We start from the raw sequence: 22,057 nt of genomic DNA on the forward strand, positions 1-22,057 counted from the left end.
ACGCTATACAAATAACGAATAACAAATAACATATATATATATATATATAATATGTCAACATCATCTCTGACTTTTATCACGTGAACAATGGTGTTCGCAAACCTTATATTTTGATGGTTTTGCACTGTCGGCAACTCATTACGATATACTATCAACAACTCATAAGATAAAAAGAGTTCGAGTCCAACCTGCTCGATTCGAACCAGCGACCTAAGAATGGGTGAAACCCACTACAGTCTTCCGTTCTACCGACTGAGCCAACGTCGGGAAGGATTGCGTGAACCTCCCGGAATTCAGGCCCAGGTCTCCAGGGGGCTCAGTGTGAAATTATTACAGCAAATCACAGCATCTTTGTTGAGCTCTTGCTCTTGAAGCACAGCATCTATTTATCCTTTTCCGTTTGATTAGTTATATAGAAAATATATTTTTGAAGTACTTTAAAAGTATTAATAACATTTATATAAAAATATATTCTAAAAAATATATTATTAATGATTTGATATATTGAGTTATAAATTTTTAATATCAAAAACAGATCAAAATAATCAAAATATATTATTTCTCCTGCTCAATTAAAATTAAAATCGAAAAAATCAATTCGAATTAACTGTATTCAATCTACTATGATGGATAATTTTGATTTACTTGCGATAACATTTGTATTTTTCATTTCCCGAGACAAAAATGTAAATATTATCACGCTTATAAGCAGTTCTAATCACAATTTGTAGCTGAAAGACGTCAGAGTTTGTTGTTAGCTCACCTGGGGATTACATGGTTTATACCTTAAACTTTTGATAAGAATTGAAGCAAGAAAAGCAAGCAGGCTAACTAAGCAAATTAATAACTATTTGGAAACAATTTCTTGAACTTTATAAGTGGTTCGAAAGATATCTTCATGTTCAGAAGAATTTTTTCTTCTGTTCCAGGGTGCAATTCTATAGGAATCTTCTTATACTAAAAGAGTTCTAAACAAGATATGAGGACCATGCGAGAATTCTCACAAACCAAAGAAGTTCATTCATGTATAAATGCTAGAGAGAAATATCAGGTTCCACCATAAAACAACAATTTACGAAGTAAGCAAAATGTCAGGGACTGCACCTCCAAAATTCTTTCAACTGTATTAATTCTATCCTAACAAATGCAGTCCCGCAGAGCTTAATTGTTCCATAATCTCATGTTTTCCAAACTCGAACAGTTCCATCCACAGAGGAGGTTATCAAACAATTGTCTTTCGGATGGTAACTCACACTTGTTACCTGCCAAAGAAAGATCGAAGGTTTTAAGTTCATCCTTTTGTTATGCAGAAATGATAAACCAATCAATGCAAGACCAGATGCAGCTTTATCAACCCTGAAAAAATAATGTTAGTCTTGAAAGACTAGCTGTCTCTGCAATTAAGTACTGTAAAAAGAGTAACCATAGCTGATGTGAAACAAAATGCAAAGCAATGTTAAAATTGATTTACATTTACATTATGCAAAGATGCACGTCATACGTTATTAATCCAAACAAATATCTAGAATGTTGCAAAAGAAAGAGGGCGAAAAACAGAAGGTAAAACAACTAATGCAAATTCCAGCTCTAAATACACCAATGTCATGTATCTCCTAATTAGTTTAAGCATTATACTTCCTCCCATGTTTCAGTCAAACTTCATCGTTTGAAAAGCCAATATATATGTTCAAGCATAATTCAAAACTTCCAACTGATAGTTGCATGAAGGTTAAAGGCTGAGGCCAACAGCTAAAAAATGACTAAAACATCAAATAGAAACGGCTGTACAATAAATTGGCAAAATAGGAGCTGTTCACTTTTATTGCAAAATGCCCTTTTCCCGTAACATCTTGATCGCATCAAGCACAATAATGCTGCAATTCCATCATGAAAAGAAATAAACAAAAATTTGGGGAATTCTCATTGAAAAATATGATAAAGTTAGGACTAACAGTGAGTTAAAAAATCATCCTTTTTTCATCTTCACCAAGAAACTAGCAATACTCCTGCAGTGCATATATTTATCTCAAAAAATCAAGTTGCCACTCAGAAATGATCTTGAGCCCTAATCATAATGCATCAATAAGCAATTTTCTCTAGTAGCCTAATCCATATGATATGTTTAAAAATTCTGGAAATTGCCTTCTAGATGTAACCAATCAATAGAACGTAACATCCTTCAAATGGGGTGTTAATTGGTGGACTGTGACAACTCATAATTGGGATGAGGCTTCACGCTTGGATTATGTAACTGATCATGCACAAGCATCAGATAATTCATATTCAAGAACTTGTCATAATAATATTTTGAAAACTTCAGAAAGCATTGCCATTGGAAACTATATGATAAAATTTAAACCTAGATAAAAAATTCTATGTTGTGATATCAAAGTACATAACAAAGCAAGCAAAAGCTCTTAGATGATATGATTCCATCAAAGAGTATTCAAGAAAGTGTATCCAACTAAATTCCAAGACAAAAAGTAAAGCAAAAAGGGATGATAAAGGGGAAAAAGAAAGAACCGTGCAAGGCAAAATACTGTTGTAAGGCATTTAAGGGAGCACAAATACTAAAATAGATTATCCTGAAATATCATCCATATTTAGAAGAACCAGCAGTAGAATTTGTAAAAAAAAGAAAATAGTACCACTGATGCATGAGCTTGGAATTTTGAAACCACAGATGCATCTACCAGATCCCAGAAGAAAATTGAGCCATCCTCAGATCCACTAGTTACATGTGCGTCAGTGTTGGTTAGGCAGCAATCCATTTTATAGGCCTATAGCAGAATAACAAAAGGAAATTAAAGCAAGCCATGAATGAAAATGAGTGAAAACCTTAAAAGCTTGGAATTTAGATTGGACTGACTAAAGACATTAAATTAGTGGATATTTTCACCATTAAAAATATGTCCTTTATATTCACAATGCTTTTGAACTGACAATCAACATTTAAAGGAAGACTGTGTATATGGACTAGGAAACACTTGAAGGCATGATGAATAATTTGCAAGAGCAAGAATAAGGCATCTGCATTCTAACCTTGCAAGCATGTCCTTTATATTCTTGCAATAATTCACCTGTGGATCTGCCATAGGAGAGAACCAGAGTTAGAGGCATGCATTGCAGAAAGAATCCAGTTAAGGTGAAGACTTTACCGGTCCAAGAGGCGTAAAGTAGAATCCAAGCAACTGGCTAATATGCAGTTACCATCATTTGACATTGAGATACAGTTGACAGGTTGCCCCAAGTCATCTGATATTTCTCTACAGTATAAAGCAAGGAAAAACATTGAAAGGGAAGAGCATAGAGTGATTAGGAATATAGATTGCATTAGAATGAAAAGGAAAATAATAGAATGAGTTACTGTTCCATACCTACCAATACGAATATCAAATGTTCGAACAGTTCCATCAACACTCCCACCAATTATTTCAGTCTTTGTTAAACACACAGACATGACAGTGTCCAAAAATGAGTCAATTATCTGCATATCAGTGTGAACTTTCAATCAGTTAGCTCTTACATACACTAAAATGTATTCATAACATGTTTGTTCTTTTTTCTCTCTTTTAATTTTTCAGAATTAAAAATTTCAACCTGTATAGGCTCAGTGCTGTGAGACCTGCAGTCCCAAGCACGCAACGACCGATCGTAGCCTGCAGATACTACCACCGATGCATACTCGTTAAACTTTACTGCATTCACCTAGGAAAAATATTAATGATGAAAAGGGAATATCAGTAAAATAAAATAAATACATTGATTTGCCACTTCAAATTTAGATTCCTCTAGTTATTAAAAAATACTACTAATATGTTTGAAGAATTAATCAACTTTAGCGAACAACAAAATCAATTATTCAACTTTAATATGGAACAATAATACTAATTGAATATGTATCACATTTTAATCAAATCAAAATACAAATTAACAACATTTTATTAACTTAAAAAGCAAAAAAAAAAAAAAATAGTAAAAGTAACAACCTCGCCGTCGTGGCCTCGAAACTTGCGAATAACACGACCAGTTGAGACATCCCAGTAGAAAATCTGTCTGTCTCCGCCGCAAGAACACAACTTGGAGTTATCTCTACAGAAAAGAGCAAGACAATCAAACAAATTATAAATGTTAAAATTCCAAAGATTAGTAAACAAAAGAGAAAAGAAAGGAATTGGCAATGATGGCGTAAGAGTTGAGTACGGGGTGACGTGGACGTCGCGGACTTCGCGGCCGTGAGATTTGTAGGTTTTAATGTGGATGCCGCGGTGTGGGTTCCAAAGACGAATGGTGCGGTCTTTGCCGCAGCTCAGGCAATAATTGCCGTCGCTGTTGAACCTCGCCGCTAATACTGCACCTTCGTGGCCTTTTAGCACGTTCGCTTCTTTCCTCGGCAGCTCCGACACACTCATATTTCGCTCTTTTCCTTGGCAACCCGGCACCGGCCAGAGACACTGAAGAGGGAATTCGGTTTTGTTCAAATGGGCTATAGAGAGTCCATTTTGAGATTTGGGCCATTTCTAAGTTGAGCCCAACATCATGAGGGCCAACTTGAATTACGTTGACAATTTTGTTTTTCAGCACTTTTATTTTGACTTGTAGTTTTCTTTGTGATTTATAAGAGTGTAATTAGGCTTTCCAATTCAGTTGGTACAATTTTTCTTGGGGGAACGAGTTGTACGCTTTCAAAGTACGTACTTAAGAAGTAGTATGAGCTGATTTGAAACTGAACTCTGCGAACGTATAAAATCTAAAAGGTTTTTGAGTTTTGTCTCTAAACTTTTCACATGGCTGTCGCTTTGTGTTCACCACCAACTTCACTCGCTTTTGGTCTTCATTCAAGTTAACTTGATTAATATGGCAGTTACTCAGTTATAGAAACCCATCATCTTCTCTTAATTAATCTTGCTTAAGACAATTAGAACCCATAATCATGAATTGGCATGAATCACACCTTTACGTTTAGTCCTCTCCTCGATCTCCCCCTATTTCTCCTATAAATAAGCTAGCTTGCTCGCTGACTCTCACCTTCTCCCCATCCATCAGTTTGTTCTCTTTCCCTGTCAACTATATCTCATACAAAAAACATCATGGTTGTCAAAAATGTGTTTCTTCTTTTGGTCCTTGTCTGCCTCTTGGCTAGCGCAACTGCAGCAAGGGACCTATCCAGCAAGAGCAAGCCAGGCCATAACCTTGCAGCAAGGCTTGAGGCTGGTGGAGGCCTTGTTGAGTGCTGGAATGCACTAAATGAGCTGAAATCATGCACTAATGAGATAGTTCTTTTCTTTATTAATGGCCAAACTGATATCGGCCCTGACTGTTGCCGTGCCATTGAGGTCATTACTCGTAACTGCTGGCCTGCCATGCTCACTTCCCTTGGTTTCACATCTGAGGAGGGCAACATCCTTAGAGGCTACTGTGATGCATCTTCTGGCCCAGCTGCTGCTGCTCCGCTCTCTGGCTATCCAGTTAGTGGCGAGGTCTTCGTTTAAAGAAGGAAGTATTTAGGATGTTCGATTTGGTTTTTATTTTCTTTTGTGTTATGCTTTTAGCATTATCACTAAGTTTTATAGTGTTTGCTGTGTGGTAAACTTGATTGAATAAATGGAATCAATAAAGGAGTTTATGCTTATTTCAAAATATATTAGTCTCATAATCTGTGAGAGAATGGGAGTTGTGGTCTCTGATGTTTAACTATACTCTTTACATGCCAAATTTCTTCTGCAAAGATCTGTTTATTGTTGGGATGCATATACGCGATGGTGCCAATCGAGTATAAGGTATACCAGTCTGCACTCTATCATGGAAGGTGGCCATGAACTGCAAATTAGTATTTAATGTTAAGGCTGACCTTGAACTGTAAGTAGTCTTAATTAATTACTTTAGCCACAGCAAAGTTCGAAGGAAGGTTTCTGTTCTTCTTTGAAAAGTTCAGGCCAAGAGAGAAAAGAGAGAAATACGAAAGCAGGGAATAGTTCAATAAAAGTGAAAAGAAATACCCTTTGAGAAGCTAAGAAAATAGGTAAGTTACTCATTAGTAATTGTATACATGTACTGGATTGTGGTTGAATAACATGGTTGTGGATTATAAGCTCTATACTCAGAAAGTCAGAATGTTTTACCAAGGTTTTTGAGTCCCAGTTCCATTCAAAATAAAAAGGAGGATTTACAGTTAGAATTTTGATACTTTCCATCGTCTCTTTAGTAAAATTCAGTAGCCTTGTTGGCTAGATACATTATCTTTCAAACTTGTCAGAATGTTTCGTCACTGAAGGAAATGGTGTTTTCCAGTTAAACATTTAGAATTGACAGTAAACAAGTGTTTGAGTTGGAGTTTAGTTGAATTTCTGAAACCTTGTTAAAAATTTTATTGGCTCCAGAAAAACTATGGAAGAAAAAAAAAAAGGAAAAACACAGGGGCATAATTTCTGTCCCATTTCATGATAAATGATGCACCATTTCACTAAATAACAGCTTCTATTCCCGCCTATTTACCATGCATTTTGATAGAAGGTTGTTTCTCCTCAAGTTGTCCTAAACTTTGTTCCTTTATTTCCTTTTTGCCTATTTCTTTACGCATTTGTTCTGCTTTTGTCTCGCCTTGAATAGATGAGCAGAATTAAAATTGCTTATCCTCCAGAAATGGCAAGCTCCATAGTACATTGAACACAAATCTTAGCTTGAGAGTTTTCAAACAGATTGATGCAAAGAAGATGGCTTTTGGCGAACCAATAATATCTGTAGTTCTCTCTTGGTCTGGTCTATGGTATATAAGATGCTTGTCTGAGAGACTTTTGGTCGAAGTTCAAAAATTACATGAATATGGAGAGCTAACTCTGACTAAAGTCGTAGGCTTGCAACCATTACGAAAATAATATCTTACTAATATCAATTGGCATGAGCTATAAAATGGAGAGGAACCGTCCATGCATAAAATCACTGTGCATAATTGAGCTAAATTAATATAGCCAAATCAACTCATTAAGTACTATCTAGGATATTAACCTGTTCATATACGCCCATTTCTGATCTATTAATCTCCCCAGTTACGTTTCTAATCAAGTCTCTTTACCTTCATAATTAAGCACCATAGGAATCCTCCTTTTACCTCCTCTGCAGTCTCTCACTTTTACTGCATCCTCCGTCTTTATGGAGAACTCTTTCGGATTCTCCCTCGCAGCCTTAATAATAACACAGCCCACGACCGCTTCCCTTGGCTTTGCCCCACAAGAAGGCAGTAGACTCCAAGGCTATTACCATATCATTGAATCAGAATCCAAACCCAAAAGCCACCACCAACATTTTGCCGAGGTGTTCCAAGTAAGACTATTTCCCAAGACTAAACCCTCTTATCAATCTTGACTTTTTCGTTATAAAAAAAAAGATTTCATCTTGATTCCTAAAAACTTTATTTGACTACCGTAACTGCTTTATCTGTTTATTTTGCTGTGAATGATCTAAAATCAAGTGGAAAATCATAATGAATGAAATATGCGACTAGTACTGTGATCAAATTCATTGACAATTACGAGTTTACATTGTCGAAACAGATCATCATCAAGAATTCCAGGCCCCCCCATTAGAATAACTATTCTTGACACCTAAGTGATGAAAAGATGTAACTTCTTCTTCTGTATCCAATCAGGAAAAGAAAGAAAAAAGGGCAAATTCACCGAGTGAAAAGGTTTTTAAACTGGAAAAATGTACTGTGTCTAGATCCCTTATTTGTGCCGCGATCATTATCCGGATCAGACCTTCCATCTTTCTTGAGTCCTGTACCCACAGTCACCATCTCGGGCACCCCACTCCCCATTGGTGGCAAACTCTCAGGTGGATTAACGGGAGAAATGCACGTTTGACACCGACTTTTAGGAGCCATAACAGGCCCTAGCTCACTGAAGGCACCATCATTATCCCTGGCCCTGTATCTTGGAACAAGAATCCCATCAAGTCCATGGACAGCAATGTTTGACCCCAGGAAAAGATCCGGGACCGAGACGCGGACCCCGTCGACGGCAACGGATGGCAAGACGCTGCCGTTGTGGGGTACCTGAGTTTTTTCTACGAAGAGATGGCGGTTAGGGAGGAGGGTTTCGATGTAAGGGCGACGGAGGGAGAGAAGGTCTGACGTGAAGAGTAAATGTGGTGACACGTGGAAGAGGAGAGAGAAGGTATAGAGGCGGGCGGAGGAGAGGAGGTCGAGGGAGAAGAGGAGGGAATCAGGGGGTGAAAACAAAGTGAAAGAAGAGTTTTGGGAGGAGAGGAGGCGGGGTTGAAGATCAGATGTGGTGATGGCGTTGGGGAAGAGGGTGTAGCCATTTGATCGGAGGGCGAAGAGGGCGGCATCGAGTTCTTGGGAGGTTAAGTCAGCGGTGGTGCAGGGGGCGGTGAGGAGGAGGAGGAGGAGGAGGAGGAGAGTTGTTGGTTCGGAGGAAAAGATTTCCATTTGGGTGGTTGAGATTCTGTTACTTTTGGCGGGAGGATCTTTTGAGTTTAGGAGTGGAAGTTGGGTGATTAGGTGTGTGTGTTTATATAGGGGGTGATTCTGGTCTTGAATCTTGGGATGGATTTTTCGGCCGTTGGATTAGTAATTCTAAAATTCCATCTTTGCCCGCTTGTTAATTACCTCTTAACTCTATAAAATAATGATGTTCGCTAAAAATGGGCCTTATAATGATTTAGTATAATTATCGGGTTATTGATTTAATTTAACTGTTAGATCATTTGAAATAATACTGTATTGATAAAAGCTTTAAAATAAAATTATAATTTACAAAAAATTTTGCATAATAAAAATAAATTAGGAACAAGAAACCATTAAAATGTCCTTTGGTTGTAAAGAAACCATTAAATTAAGTTGTGTTATATAGTTGGTAGGCAAGATCGGCCACGAAAAGAAAATAAGGCTCTGTTGTGCTCTGTTTTTAGTTCTTATTTACATCTTGCGGGCGTGGTGAGAGTTTTAAGTGTTGCTGGAATTGATGTGTAACCTTCTGTGTTGGCTTGGTTGTTCTATGGGGTGCAGATTCACCATGTTCGATGTACAATTTGAGCCTTGGTACTTAGGTGGTGATGCTTTGCAAGCCAGGGGTTCATTCTTGTCGTTTATGGAGCTGAGTTTATGAAGGAGATGATTGAAAGGGGTTGGTTTGAGCTTGGGAAGTGTTGTAGCATTGTCTAATGTCGTCAAGGACTCCTCCTTTGTCTTGGACTGGTAGCTATGGTCTTTTAAAACCTTAATTTGGATTTATCAATATGAATAAATCCCTTTGACTTAAAAGAAAGAAAAAAAAAATATCATCTCTAAGTAAACTGCCAACGATACAGGGAAATATTTGAACACTTCTCATCATGTGATAATTTCACACCAAATTAGAAATAGAAAAGACTTGAACAAAAGAAATTATGAGTAATGTTACTTTTAAAAAAGTAAAAATAATTTCCAGACAAAATTAGATCAATGTGGACAAAAGAGTTATTTTATTCCATTTATTACTATTACATATAAAAGTTTATTGAGGTTTGAGTTATACTATTAAAATATTAAAGATGACTCTTTACTATCTCAGAGAGCTCAACAACGCTCCCCAGAACATCAATATATCAATCACAAATAAAATACCAGGCTTCGTCGTCAGCCATTATCCAGTGGAAATATATCAATTTTGGCCATTACTAGGAGCTACATAATAAAAGAAGGGCTAAATTTCAACCATTAATTCTTCCTAAGAACCTTTATTCCCACCCAACGTGATTCCATGTAATTAGACTCATCATTCTGTGCATACACCCCAAATTTGAAATAGTGAGAGCTTCCTCCTGCACCTGCTCCTTCGTATCTAAGTTGCTGATTAAGATAAATCTTCACATTAGAGGCACCCACATCATGGATTACGTTTACCCTGATCCATTTGTTATATACGTTTGATAGCAACACCGGAGACCGATAGTAGGTGAATGAGCCACCGTATACTCTGAGCATCATGGTCGTAGCACGGGAAGATCCTCCGAATGTTTGCATGATGCAAACACCCGTTGTTCCACTCGGCACGTAGACGTATCCCTCAAATTGCCAAACGCCAGAGGAGTAGTCATAGCCCTATAGAAATTAAAGTTAACAAGACATTTGCGGATCAATAAAGAATGCTTCCATTGAATTTAACACTTCTTGGAGATCCAAAGTAAATAACAAAGTACGTACCCTATAATTAATTAATTGTACTTACTCGGATTTTGATCTCTGTGCGAGGCTTAGTAGTGCTACCTTGGTAGTGAGGCTTGTCGGTGGAGTAAACCCACAGCCGGTGTTCGCCATTACTGAAGCTGTATCGGTCATTTGCAGCCACATCGTAAGGCTTGTGCAGCTCAAAATTTGATTGAGATAGAGGAACTGGGGTAAACCCTTGTAAAGTATCAACGATTTGGGCACTGGCCTCAAAGGAAATTAGCTGACTAATAAGGTTGACACACAGAAGAGATACAAGCCCTATAAAAGCCATCTTAAGAGCACTGAAGAAGGAGAGATATGAGACTGAATATTTACTGTGGAAAATAGTGTTCGTTTTGGGAATATATATAGTGACATGAAACTAGAAGAGCTTTGAAGAGAAAAGTCGACCGCCGGAAAGAACCAAACAAGTGGGAGGAAAGGGAATTGAATTCTGATTAATGGATTTAGAGTCCAATATTATGTGAGGCAATTACTTCTCTCTCCATTAGCGATATATATGCTAACCTTTCTCTGGAGACTTTAGCCCTCTGTTTAACTGTTGAAAACAATACTAAGATGAAGAAGAAAAAAAAATGATTGGTATTATTATTTATTATTTGAATTTTTTATTTGGTAACGTGGTTGCAATAATAGTTGTAGTCAAATGTGTTGTTTGGTTTGTGATTCTCTTACAGCATGGTTTGGCAGCTTCTCCTTCAATTTGGCAGGTTAAGCTTTTTGACTTCTACTTCATGCTAGCTCTGGTACCATGCAACACCGCCTGTATTAAAGGCATTGCATCAGTAGGTCATGCCGAAGGTTATTTTTTCATCCATATATGGACACTTTTTTATAATTAGAGTTAGCCTTGATATCGAATGAGAAAAAGGACAAACTCCACCTATGCCTTTTATGATTTTAACCTTTTTCACATAACATATTTTGGTTTTTTATCCAATTAGTATCATGTGGAAAGTTTCTATTTTCATAAAAATTTAAGTTGTTAATTTTCACATAAATATTAACAAAATGCTAATTGGAAAAAAAACTTTTAGGAAGTCATGTCAGAAAATTGAAATCATAAATAATATAGATGAAGTTTACCGTAAAAAAATTAAAAAGATTGAAAATTAAGTATAGGGAATAACTTTCTTAAAAAAAACTATGCGGCGCACTTTTTTAGACAGGATGAACTAGGGTAGACCGTAGACATATGTGTTCTAGGTGGATCATAGAATAGCAATATTAATAAAAACTTATTTTGAAATTTGAATTATAAGTAGATATGCTTTAATTTTGGTTTAAATTCAGTTTTAATCTTCATAAAGATAATGGCCTACAACTTGATGGTTGTTAGCTGATCCTCCCTAACTGCCACTTGCAACAATTGGCAGAATAACTGGTAATGATCAATGTCCAATTACGATGGTTTGGTATCCTCAATATTAGTTGTTACCGCAAGCGATTAGGCAGCTGGTTTGGGTTTTGCTTGCTTGTGATCTTTGTTTTTGTCGGGGTTGTTTGACATTTAGGTCGAAGGAGATTTTACTCATCTGCTCTTGTTTTGTTAGCTTAGGAACTAAGATTTGGATTGATTTGAGATTGAACGCTGTAGCAAAACTCTGTGTTTAGGGGCTTGGTGCCCTTGCCTATTGCGCTAATTGTTTTTTGAGCAGCTCCTCTCCGTTGCAAGTGTACAGAACTCTATTCACCGAAGCTAGTTTTCATATGTCAAGAGGAGTCTTTTATCATTTTGGTTCAAGATTTATCATGGCATTCTAACCATTGGCTTAATAAATTTATCACTTAAAAAAAAAAGATTTGGATGATTAAAAGTAAGAGTCACATTACAAGAAAAACATCTTTTATTGACAAAATTAGTTTTGTCAGTAAAATGTTATCGATAATCACTGACTGAATACTAACGAATTACTGATGGAACAAGATTGAAAGATATATTGACAGAATAATGATAGAATATTCCAACAAAATAAATTCCGTTGGTATTTCATTGGTAATGTAATAGCACGCATGAATACTAACATGACGAGAAATTTAGCAACGAAACAATTTCGTCGGTAACATGTTACTTACGGAAGTTACCGACCATCTAACTGACGAGCTATGTGATTGGTAACTTGGTTAGGCATTGGTAACATTACCGACCGATATGTTGATAGAATTTCTGTCGATATTAATTTTTAAAATACCGACAAAGGCATCTATCGATAATGTATATTTATAATCTGCACACGAAATTTTTCCTCAATTTGCCTTATTCTAATTACCAACAGAACCATTCTTCATTGATTCCGTCAGTAATCTTAATGAAATCCCTAATCGGGATTCTTTTTCTCATTTCTCCCTTTACTCTCTTCTCTCTTTTCTCTTCTCTCCATTTTGCTCTCTCTCTCTCTTCACTCTCTAGTTTCTCTTCTTTCCCTTCTACTTTCCTTTTGCCCCATCTGAGTGCCTCCTCTCATCCACTGGCGACCACCCATGCCGACCGTCGTTGGACTTGAAGCCTCACTCCATCGTTCTTTTTCGATTGGACAGTTGCAGTTGGGTTGCCCTTGCCCCTGCCCCTACCTCAGCCAAGAAAATCTTCTCCTTATTTGGGTACTTACAATGCCCCATTAATTTATGGCTTTGATAAATTGAATATTTGAGGATTTTGTTGTTTAAATATTTGAGATTTTGGTTGTTGTGGATTTAGAGTTTAATTTGCCAATTTCTACTATGTTATTGTGTGATTCAATTGGATTATTTGGTTTGTAATAAAATGAAAAAAATGTGTTTATTTGTTATTCAGGGTTTTGTAATTGTTTTGAGGCTTGATAATTTATTTTTGTTGGCATTTTGCTGTTGATTTGTTAAAGTTTAGGTGTTTATTATATAGTTGTTGACAAAGAAAATTTATTTGAAAAAATACTGGTTTAGGCTTTAGTTGTTTACTAATAATTAAGGTATAAGTAAATCTAGTGATTAATTAAGCAAACTTTGGTAATTATGCAAGATGGAAATACTTTTTACTAATCAAATGGAATTAAGCAAATTAATTATTAAGCAATGAACTACATAAGTAATATTATTTAACTTATAAAATATTAAAATTAGTGACTAATTAAAGGTGCTAATAATGTAGTTAAATGATTAAGTTAATTAAAGGATGCCTTCGAGGACTAGGCAATACTAGTAGCGCTAGCCCTTCCGGTGCTTGACCTCCTTTACCGCTGCCTCCACTTCAATCGGTGCCCCTGTCGCATCCTCCCCCTAGACGACAGACTTCCATTACTCCAATGGCAGATATTGAGGTACAATCAAAAGAGAACATACTGAGGCCGAGTCTGACAACCCCTGTTGGAACCCCCACTACTCCGGACCATAATATTGTGTCCAGCAACATGTTATAGTCTAAAGGTAGAGGGTTGAGTCTCGGCTTGCCGACTTGGACTCGTTCAGATTGACAGATATTACTGCATCCTCTTAGAGGGTGGTAATTTTCTTTACTCAAATTTATATCATTAATTATATGCACTCAATAGTTAGTTAATTAAGTAATGCGTTTTACTAACTAATAAGTCTTTTTTCTAATACTTTCGAGGAGATTGGCGTTACTCTCACGATTACGAGGATTATCAAGAGTAACTTTAGTGGGCCTTAGTCGATATGGAGGCTGTTGAGCATAAGGATAACATATGGTGGAAATTTGAAGTAATGTAAAGATATAGTATATATTATTGTAAATCTATCATAATTTTTTGTACTAAATTTTTTTTTTCATGCAGGAATCTTTCACATGGGCTGTTGTAGATGCGACCAAAGTGAAAGCCATATGGAGAAGATCTGCAAAGATCACCTTAAGGACCTATTAGTGGATGAGCGCGGTAAGGCGAAGAGAGAAACAGGCGGTTCGACGTTGATCTCGTATTGATGAAGGGTAAGGCACAACTGTAGATCATTGCTAAGGTATGAGACTAGCTTGTTGATTAGATATGATCAATGCCAAAGTGGCAGGCACGCTCACACAAGGCTAAGCAGAATTGCCCCACAGAGAAGGACAATAGCATAGTAAAACCTACCGGCGATTCCTTGCTTTTCGCCTTTCATTAGAAGATGATGGTATGTGCTTTTATTTAATATTTATATATATTACATAAATCATTCAATTTAATAATACAGTTTTTTATATTAATCAATGATTGTGATACTTTTAATGATGTGTATATATATATATTTTTCTTTTTTAATGCTTACAGGAAAAGGAAAAAAAATAACAGGTTACATTCTCCGAGCTCTTTGAATGCGCTCACGAGCTATAGAAGAGTATTGAGAAATTTTTGGACAACAAGTCCAAGACTGTTTCTGTAAGTAATATGTGTTTATATATATTCAATGTATATATTGCTTATCAATTAAATAATTTAATAATTTTACTTGCTTTTTTATTTTTAGGAATCATGTGCTTTGGCAATTATAGAGAAGTATGGTGCAGAGTTGTCAAGCCAGCTGGAGTTTGATCTAGAGGCATGGACAGAGGTCATTGGAGGGCCGATGAGTACTTGGACTCACGTATATGGATTTGGCACCTGAGTCCCTGCTTCGAGACTTCTGGTTGCAACTGCGATGTCTGAGTTTGCTTGTGGCCCTAATGATCATCACTTCCTATGCCGATTCTTATGCTTGAGCCCGAGGAATATCGACAATTGCTTAATGACATGAAGACCTTGATGACGGGTTTCATTGATATTAAGGGTTAGTTGATGGATGTAATTGGATCGAGGAGATCGCAGCCTCAACCAAACGAGTTTGGGCTTCACAACCTCCACCACAACAGTAGCCACCCTCACCTTTCAGTGAGATTTGTTGACGAAGTATTTGGATTATTATTAGATTTTTACATTTGAATATTTTTTTATTAACAACAATTTCTATTAGATTTTCATATTTTTTGTATACATATTTGTTTGTTATATGTTTACTTTATCAATAACAGCATTATATCATAATTTTATTATAAATAGGATAAATTTAATTCCCAAAATAAAAAAAACTTGCACTCACTGTCTGTATTACCGATGAAATGGCTGATGGAGCTCACATATTATTGATGGATTTCATCAGTTACTAATGGAATTATTGACGGAGTTAATATGCAATACTGACAGATAACCGACGGAATTGGACATTGCTAATGGATGTGTATTGTAGCTTCAAAGTTGGTTCTGTTGGTAATTTGTCTGTAATTCATCAGCAATTTTGTACATATTTATCGATGAAATCTTTGACGGATCATATTTTGTTGTTATTTATTGACGAATTTCAACTAGTATCGATGAATTTTTTACCGATATAACCAATTCTTTGCCAACAGAATTGACCAACAAAAATTTCTATCAACAATTTGATGATGGAAGATTTTGTCACTAACAAAGTTTGCATTACCAATGATGTCTTTTCTGATTGAGTGTCAACAGAATATTCTGTCAACATTTCAATCGTTAAAGCATGATACCGATGAAATTTTTCGTCAATAATACTCTCTATTTTTGTGATGTCAAAACAATCAATTTGATTAAAAGAATATACTTTATTCTATGAACATTTCATATTTTTTTAATAAATGTCACATTTCTCTCTCTCTCTCTGAAAAATGATATTAAAGTTTATTAATTTTTATGTTAAAATAGAAATAATGATAATTGAAAGAAATTTTGAATGGTGTTTTGTGCCTTAAAGAGAAGTGAACATTTTTTCCAGGATAAAAAAAAAAAACATTTTGGATAAAAGGAGTATACTTTATTCCATGAATACACTTAACTTTTGCTATATAAGAAAACCTATTGAGTTTTGAGTTCCACGACCGAAAAATAATCTCTTCCGTCTTAGACCCCAACCTCTTCTTCAAGATCAACAATACACATATACCATAGATAACATTCCGTTTTGGCGATTATTTAGAAGTAATACATCATTTTTTGCCACTCTTAACCATTGCGTAAACAAAAATGGCTAAAATTAAAGCATTAATTCCTCCTGAGAACCCTGATTCCCCTCCAACGAGACTCCATGTAATTGGATTCGTCATTCTGTGCGTAAACTCCAAATTTGAAGTAGTGATTGTTTCCTCCAGCACCTGATCCTTCATATTTAAGAACTCCATCAATGTAAACCTTAACATTCGATGCACCAACATCGTGGATTACGTTTACTTTGAACCATCTGTTATACATATTTGATAGTATGACCGGAGACCTGTAAACCGTGAGCGAGCCGGTGTATACTCTGAGCATTATGGTAGTAGCACGGGAAGAACCGCCAAATACTTGCATGATGGAGGTACCGGTTGTTCCACTTGGGACGTATGCCTGTCCCTCAAATTGCCATACCCCAGATGAGTAATCATAGCCCTGGAGAAAATGTAGATAAGATATTTTGTCATCGACCTTGATAGACTTGTTTCTTTTGACTTGTTTTGCGTTGAACTTTTACTCAATATTTGATGGATAATTCTTTATTTCAAAGTAAACTTCAAATCCCTCTTTTTTCCAAATAAACAAAAATGTTCCTTCCATTAAAATAGCAAGAGTTAAAACTGATAAAAAATAAAGATATTTGGTACTGATAAAAATGAATACTAATAAAAAAACCTTTTAATTTTACTTACTCGAATTCGGATCTCCGTGCGTGGCTTCGTATCGCTACTTGTTGTGTGAGGCTTGTCCGTGGCGAACACCCACAGTCTCTGTTCGCCATTACTGAAACTGTACCGTTCGCTTGGAGACTTATCATAAGGCTTGTGCAGCTCGAAATTTGATTGAGATAGAGGAACGGCGGTAAACCCGCTTGTAGGATTCTGCTGGGCAGTGGCCTGGAAGGAAAGGAGCTGACTCAGGCTCAGACAAAGAAGTGAAAAAAGGACTGCGATAGCCATCTTAAGAGAGCTTTAAGGAAGATAAAGACGAGAACGAATATTGGGTTTGCCCAAAAGTAGTGTTATTTTGGGCATTTATATTGGGTATGAATAGATTTGGACGAGAAACGCCGACGCCAAAAGACAAAAACATTTAAGACGTAGGAAAGGGGAATGAACGTTGATCCATAATTTTTCAACGAAAATCAGGTTTGAAGTCTTGAAGATAATGTTGATTCATGAGTGCTGGTTATATATATTGGAAAAGAGCCAGAGGGAAAAGTCAACGTTATTGAGTTCATCTTGTGGTATTTCAAGAGAGAGAGAGTAAGGAAACCCGTTCTCTCTTCGTTTATGAATATGCCAAACTCCCCTTTTACCTTTAGCAAGCTGTTTGCCATTGAGTTGTGTGTGCATTTCTTTAACGAGTTTGCTTATACAAGATAAAGAGATGAAAATTGTTAGCAACTTTATTTAAGTTTTTTTTTTCCCTAATCAATATTGTTGCCATTCTGATACTGAATCTGTTTACTATTTTGTTTGTCATTCCTTTTAACTTGGTTTGCAGCTTCTTCCACCAATTCAACACGTTAAGCTTTTGACTTCTAATTTATAACTTTGTGATCTTGCAGCACCGCTTCAATTCTTTGGACCGGCGACGGCGACTGACACAAGAGCATTGCATAGGCCAGTCAAAGGTTACCTTTACGTTTCATGATTTCATCATTGCCTGAAAAAGACACTCTTCAAAATTCGAGACTATTGACTCAACAAAACATAGAGAGAATTCAAATTTTACCGGATAAGGGAAGACATATGATGTTTGGATTGATGCACTAAGGTAACAATAATAAAAATTTTTTTAAAAATAAGAAGGTCTGATTTTATTTTCTTAACGTTATTGGGTTTTAGTCTTTCTAATATTCTAATCTGAAATGAATCAAGTCCCTTTACGTCTATTATTTGTTCAATTGATAATCATTTGTTGTTAACAGTGATGTTGATGTGTAATTCTTATGTCCATGTGGCATTATACGATGAACATTAAATTTTTGAGGTGCACCGCCTTCTTTTTTCTTTTTCTTCTTTATCCTCTTTGTTACAGAGGAATTGGGCTTGAGCTGTATAATAGGATATATAGCTCTTTCCCTTTCCACAGGCCCCATCCTCCCTCACCTATAAAATATTCGAATTTGAGATTCTTTTTTCCTCTTTTTTTGTCTTTCATCTCGCATATCTTTCCTTTCACCCAGGAAGCAATTTGAGGAGATTTTTAAACTGTTGGACAAAATATTCTTTACATCGTAAAGGAGAGAGCTTAATTTTACTTCAATAAAAATAAAATGCATGGTTAATTGGATTGAATAACTTGGTTTTCAGCATCTTCCTCCAATTCAATGAGTTAAGCTTTGACCTCTAATTTATAATCATCCTGTTATCTTGCAATGCTGACCTTTTTCTCTTGGTCAGAGAACTGTTATTTTATGACGCACCGTAACCCCACTATTTTGACTTTGGTGAGGGGTCCGTGCGTTCACTTGGTGTGGAACTCTCGGGTGCAAATCGAAACAAAGAAAGAGAGAGAGGAGAGGGCTACCTTTGGAGGGCTCGGATCTCTCTCCGGTGAGGGAGGTGATTCTCACAGCCTGCGGATCCTTGCACGGCGTGTTGAGGCGAGCTTGGAGAGCCCGGTCTTGGGCAGTGGTGTTGCCGGACGGCGGGATTCCGGCGACCGAAACTTGGAGAGCTCGGTTTCACCGATCCGGGAGGTATTTCAAGCGACGGTTGGCGCGGAGAGCACCGCAAGGAGGAGGCTAACGCATCAGTTCTGGTCGCGTTGGTTTTGGTCGAGTTTGACCGAAAACCAGTTCCCGGAGAAGACGACCGGTGACCGGATTCCGGCAACCTCCGGCGACCGACCCGGATTTCGACGGGGATGCTACCCCGGGGGTTTTGACGCGCTGCGGTTCCAACGGCGACGTCGGTTTCGTCATCCGACGCACGGTTTTGGAGATACGGGACAGCGGACTTTCGAGGCGCATTTCGGGCCGTCAGGAAGTCGGAAGTGATCGCGGATTGCACGTACGCGATCACAGGAGCATCGAGCACGCATCTGGAGCACAGACGGGTGGTGGCGGGCGCATTCCTGTCAGAGCCGATATTTCGGGATTTGTGCGGGCCCACTTTATGTTCACTATTTCGCATTGTATTTCCCGAACAACATTTATTCAGTGTGACTAGTTTCCGCACTTAGTTGCATTGTATTTCTCAGAGCGGTTTTCGACGATCGAGTGTGTGGTGCAAGTGAAAAGACACACACCCAACAAGAACCACTCCTGTATTTAAAGCAATGGATGCATCAGCCCAAGACAAACGTTACACTCCGTGATTTTATCTTTATTCAGGGAACAGACACGCTCTATGATTAAAGCCTTGATATTGAAAGGAAAATGGAAAGAATTCAAATATTACCGAACAACTTAAACTGAGGAACCATATAGGGTGCTTAGGTTGATGCAATAAAGTAGACAGAATTTTAATTTTGTCGAAGTTAGGTTTTAGTCTCTTTATTTATAAAATGTCTACTTTAACCCCTATTGGTTAATTTCAATTAATTAATCACGTCTCTTTATTTTTATTATTTGTTCATTTGTTTTCTCAATCAAATAAAGTTTCATTAAATCTCCAAAGAGAAAAATCACAGGGACTGAAAGAGCCCGTCCTCTCAATGGGGTTTCCTCTGTCCATCCGCATAGGGTGCATAGCATCTAGCACAAAGATAAAGAGCAATTAGAACAGCAAAACCTCGTGGACACATCCTGACCATGGCAAAAACAGAAAAGAGAAAACAGAAAAAAACAATCCACCGTCACGTATCATCAAACTGAAACACGTAGCACCACCACAACTCTCAACACACATCCTGCTCCAATGTCATCCATCCAAATAATAAGCATAACAGAAAGGAAGAGAGGAATAAAACAGGGAGACTATCACCAAGCTGAGAACCTTTCCTCCCTATCCACACCAAACTTAGCAAGCACCTCTGTGTAGGCATTTGCTCCTCTAAGTGTAATCATCACCTCTCCATTTGTTCTGTAGTAGTTCTCAATTTCATTGAAAATGCCCCGATATATCGAAGGCCTCATGGATGCATTATTGAACCATGCTGACTCTATAATTGGACTCTTTCTTTCAACCCAATGTGAGAAGCGGAAAAATTGCAGCGCCTCCTAGACATGAAATAAAATTCATGGAATATTATATGTCCTGTAAAGGTATTATAAAAGATTATAATTATAAGAATCTTATCGCATCAAAATATTATTTTTAAGTCATTTCTATTCAAAGTTTATAAAAAAAATGGATATCGATAAAACATAGAGATTGACACTTAAACGAGCTTTTTTCAGAATCATGTTTCCTAGTTCACTGTGTTTAGTATTTTGAAACTCAATTTCCAAACTCCGCAAAAATAGTTAGACTTATGATGCTTAAATTCTCCAGAGGAGGTGGAGCCAAAATATTTTGGTCAATATAAAAAATGTAAGTTGATTTGCACAAATATGGTGTGGAATGCTAGCTTACTTTCAAGGAATAGAGAAGAAATCATCATGGATAATAGGGCACTTGACCTTACACATCGTGCCTATCTTAATAACATCCATTGTAGCTACTTGCCTATTCGATGCAATAAGGCTACTGTTATATAATCTTACCATCCTCATTGATTTAGAAGACAATTTAACTTATATGAAGATATTTTTGAAATTTTAAAGCTGACAATTTGCATGAAATCTAATCTTTGAAATGCTTTTGCATCTAACCATTGTGTTAATTTTTTTGGAAAAGCAACCATTATGTAAATTACTAATTAACTTTTTGAAAAAATTCTTCACTTGAAATTTGACGGCTCGAGTGATGAAATTCAAAGAAGAGTACAAACATGATTTCTCTTCAAAAATCATTATGAACTTGGCAACTTGTTCATCGCACCCATAATTTTAAATAAAAAGATTTGGGTCATCCTTAATTCACAAAACGTTTTTTGGGGTTGATTGAATTTGGAAATGGGACCGATTAATAATAAAATCTGCTTGTTTGAGTTAGGGATGAACAATGTTATGGTTCTTTTCTTCAATGAATCCGCTTCAAAGGCTTAGTCTTGAACAAATGAAACTGATCTCCTTCTTTTGCTAAAACAAGATTGAAGAGAAACTTTTTAAAAAATTTTCTTTTGTTGATTAAAATAAGATGGAAGAACAATTTATTGAAAATCATAAAGCCTTTTGTTAGAATAAGATTGAAGAACAACTTCTTGAAAAATCTTAAAGCCTAAATATCTGTGTTCTTCAATTGTTTAACTTAATTCTTATAAGACTTTGGAGAAATTTTGAGTTTTCAAAATCTTTTTTTTTGAATTATGTGTGTCAAATGGTTTGGTGGAACATTGTATTTATAGTACAAGATGAGAGAATTTTATGAGATTTTAATCTTTTTGATTTTATGTCTAAAATATTTTAATTTAACTAGAGAAAAAGGATGATGACTCCATCGAATTTTGATTGAGCAAAATTTGGGTTTTATTTCTAAATTATTTTGATTTATTTAGAGTTAAATTGAATGACTCATAGGTCAGTTTTGATTAGCCAAGTTGAATTTATCTCTAAATTATCTAAATTTATTTAGAGATATATTGAATGACTCATAGGTGTATTTTGATTAGCAAAATTATATGTTCTTCAACTAATTATGTGAATAGATAAATGATGTCATCAAGTTCAGATGATGATACATTATTTGTCTTTGAAAAAATCTTCAATTAACTAATTAAAATAAATTTCAAAAGATAGGAACCTTTGTAATTGTAAATACTCCCAGTTAGATTGCTAAAATATCCTAATTAATCCAGACATTGAAGTTCAAGCCCCTTG

At 36.3% G+C, this 22,057-nt stretch overlaps 5 protein-coding genes across 5 annotated transcripts; 1 reads left to right on the forward strand and 4 right to left on the reverse strand.

Moving 5' to 3' along the window:
- Window positions 1-859: 859 nt before the first annotated feature.
- Window positions 860-4,464, reverse strand: LOC110409349 (Transducin/WD40 repeat-like superfamily protein). Its single transcript, XM_021418660.2, has 8 exons — window positions 4,204-4,464; window positions 3,990-4,092; window positions 3,601-3,708; window positions 3,378-3,487; window positions 3,159-3,266; window positions 3,043-3,088; window positions 2,649-2,780; window positions 860-1,262 (listed from the first exon to the last, which is right to left on the reverse strand). Exons 1-8 carry the CDS (start codon window positions 4,410-4,412, stop codon window positions 1,179-1,181), a joined length of 900 nt encoding a protein of 299 aa, XP_021274335.1. The 5' UTR covers window positions 4,413-4,464; the 3' UTR covers window positions 860-1,178.
- Window positions 4,465-4,984: 520 nt separating this feature from the next.
- On the forward strand, window positions 4,985-5,492 carry LOC110429073 (egg cell-secreted protein 1.4-like). Its single transcript, XM_021444960.2, has one exon. It carries the CDS (start codon window positions 5,091-5,093, stop codon window positions 5,490-5,492), a length of 402 nt encoding a protein of 133 aa, XP_021300635.1. The 5' UTR covers window positions 4,985-5,090.
- Window positions 5,493-7,669: 2,177 nt separating this feature from the next.
- Window positions 7,670-8,446, reverse strand: LOC110429074 (Fasciclin-like arabinogalactan family protein). Its single transcript, XM_021444961.1, has one exon. The coding sequence runs from the start codon at window positions 8,444-8,446 to the stop codon at window positions 7,670-7,672; it is 777 nt and encodes a 258-aa protein (XP_021300636.1).
- Window positions 8,447-9,526: 1,080 nt separating this feature from the next.
- LOC110429075 (citrate-binding protein-like) lies at window positions 9,527-10,508 on the reverse strand. The gene is made up of 2 exons (XM_021444962.2): window positions 10,227-10,508; window positions 9,527-10,099 (listed from the first exon to the last, which is right to left on the reverse strand). The coding sequence occupies exons 1-2, from the start codon at window positions 10,497-10,499 to the stop codon at window positions 9,716-9,718; spliced, it is 657 nt and encodes a 218-aa protein (XP_021300637.2). The 5' UTR covers window positions 10,500-10,508; the 3' UTR covers window positions 9,527-9,715.
- A 5,513-nt stretch (window positions 10,509-16,021) lies between these two features.
- LOC110409516 (citrate-binding protein-like) lies at window positions 16,022-17,177 on the reverse strand. The gene is made up of 2 exons (XM_021418876.1): window positions 16,878-17,177; window positions 16,022-16,620 (listed from the first exon to the last, which is right to left on the reverse strand). Exons 1-2 carry the CDS (start codon window positions 17,142-17,144, stop codon window positions 16,237-16,239), a joined length of 651 nt encoding a protein of 216 aa, XP_021274551.1. The 5' UTR covers window positions 17,145-17,177; the 3' UTR covers window positions 16,022-16,236.
- Between the last annotated feature and the right edge of the window lie 4,880 nt (window positions 17,178-22,057).

Source organism: Theobroma umbraticum, unplaced genomic scaffold, assembly GCF_002168275.2.
Source record: "Theobroma umbraticum cultivar Fairchild unplaced genomic scaffold, ASM216827v3 scaffold_44.0, whole genome shotgun sequence".
In the NCBI taxonomy this organism is placed as follows: domain Eukaryota; kingdom Viridiplantae; phylum Streptophyta; class Magnoliopsida; order Malvales; family Malvaceae; genus Theobroma; species Theobroma umbraticum.

Excerpts from the sequence above, each read along its gene's own strand:
- LOC110429074 (XM_021444961.1), bottom strand. The coding sequence starts at position 8,446 with ATGGAAATCTTTTCCTCCGAACCAACAACTCTCCTCCTCCTCCTCCTC.
- LOC110409516 (XM_021418876.1), bottom strand. The coding sequence starts at position 17,144 with ATGGCTATCGCAGTCCTTTTTTCACTTCTTTGTCTGAGCCTGAGTCAG. Across the intron at positions 16,621-16,877 it reads GCACGGAGATCCGAATTCGA|GGCTATGATTACTCATCTGG; the intron begins GTAAGTAAAATT and ends CATTTTCTCCAG.
- LOC110429073 (XM_021444960.2), top strand. The coding sequence starts at position 5,091 with ATGGTTGTCAAAAATGTGTTTCTTCTTTTGGTCCTTGTCTGCCTCTTG.
- LOC110409349 (XM_021418660.2), bottom strand. The coding sequence starts at position 4,412 with ATGAGTGTGTCGGAGCTGCCGAGGAAAGAAGCGAACGTGCTAAAAGGC. Across the intron at positions 2,781-3,042 it reads ATAAAGGACATGCTTGCAAG|GCCTATAAAATGGATTGCTG; the intron begins GTTAGAATGCAG and ends ATTCTGCTATAG. Across the intron at positions 1,263-2,648 it reads TCCAAGCTCATGCATCAGTG|GTAACAAGTGTGAGTTACCA; the intron begins GTACTATTTTCT and ends TTTCTTTGGCAG.
- LOC110429075 (XM_021444962.2), bottom strand. The coding sequence starts at position 10,499 with ATGGCTTTTATAGGGCTTGTATCTCTTCTGTGTGTCAACCTTATTAGT. Across the intron at positions 10,100-10,226 it reads GCACAGAGATCAAAATCCGA|GGCTATGACTACTCCTCTGG; the intron begins GTAAGTACAATT and ends TAATTTCTATAG.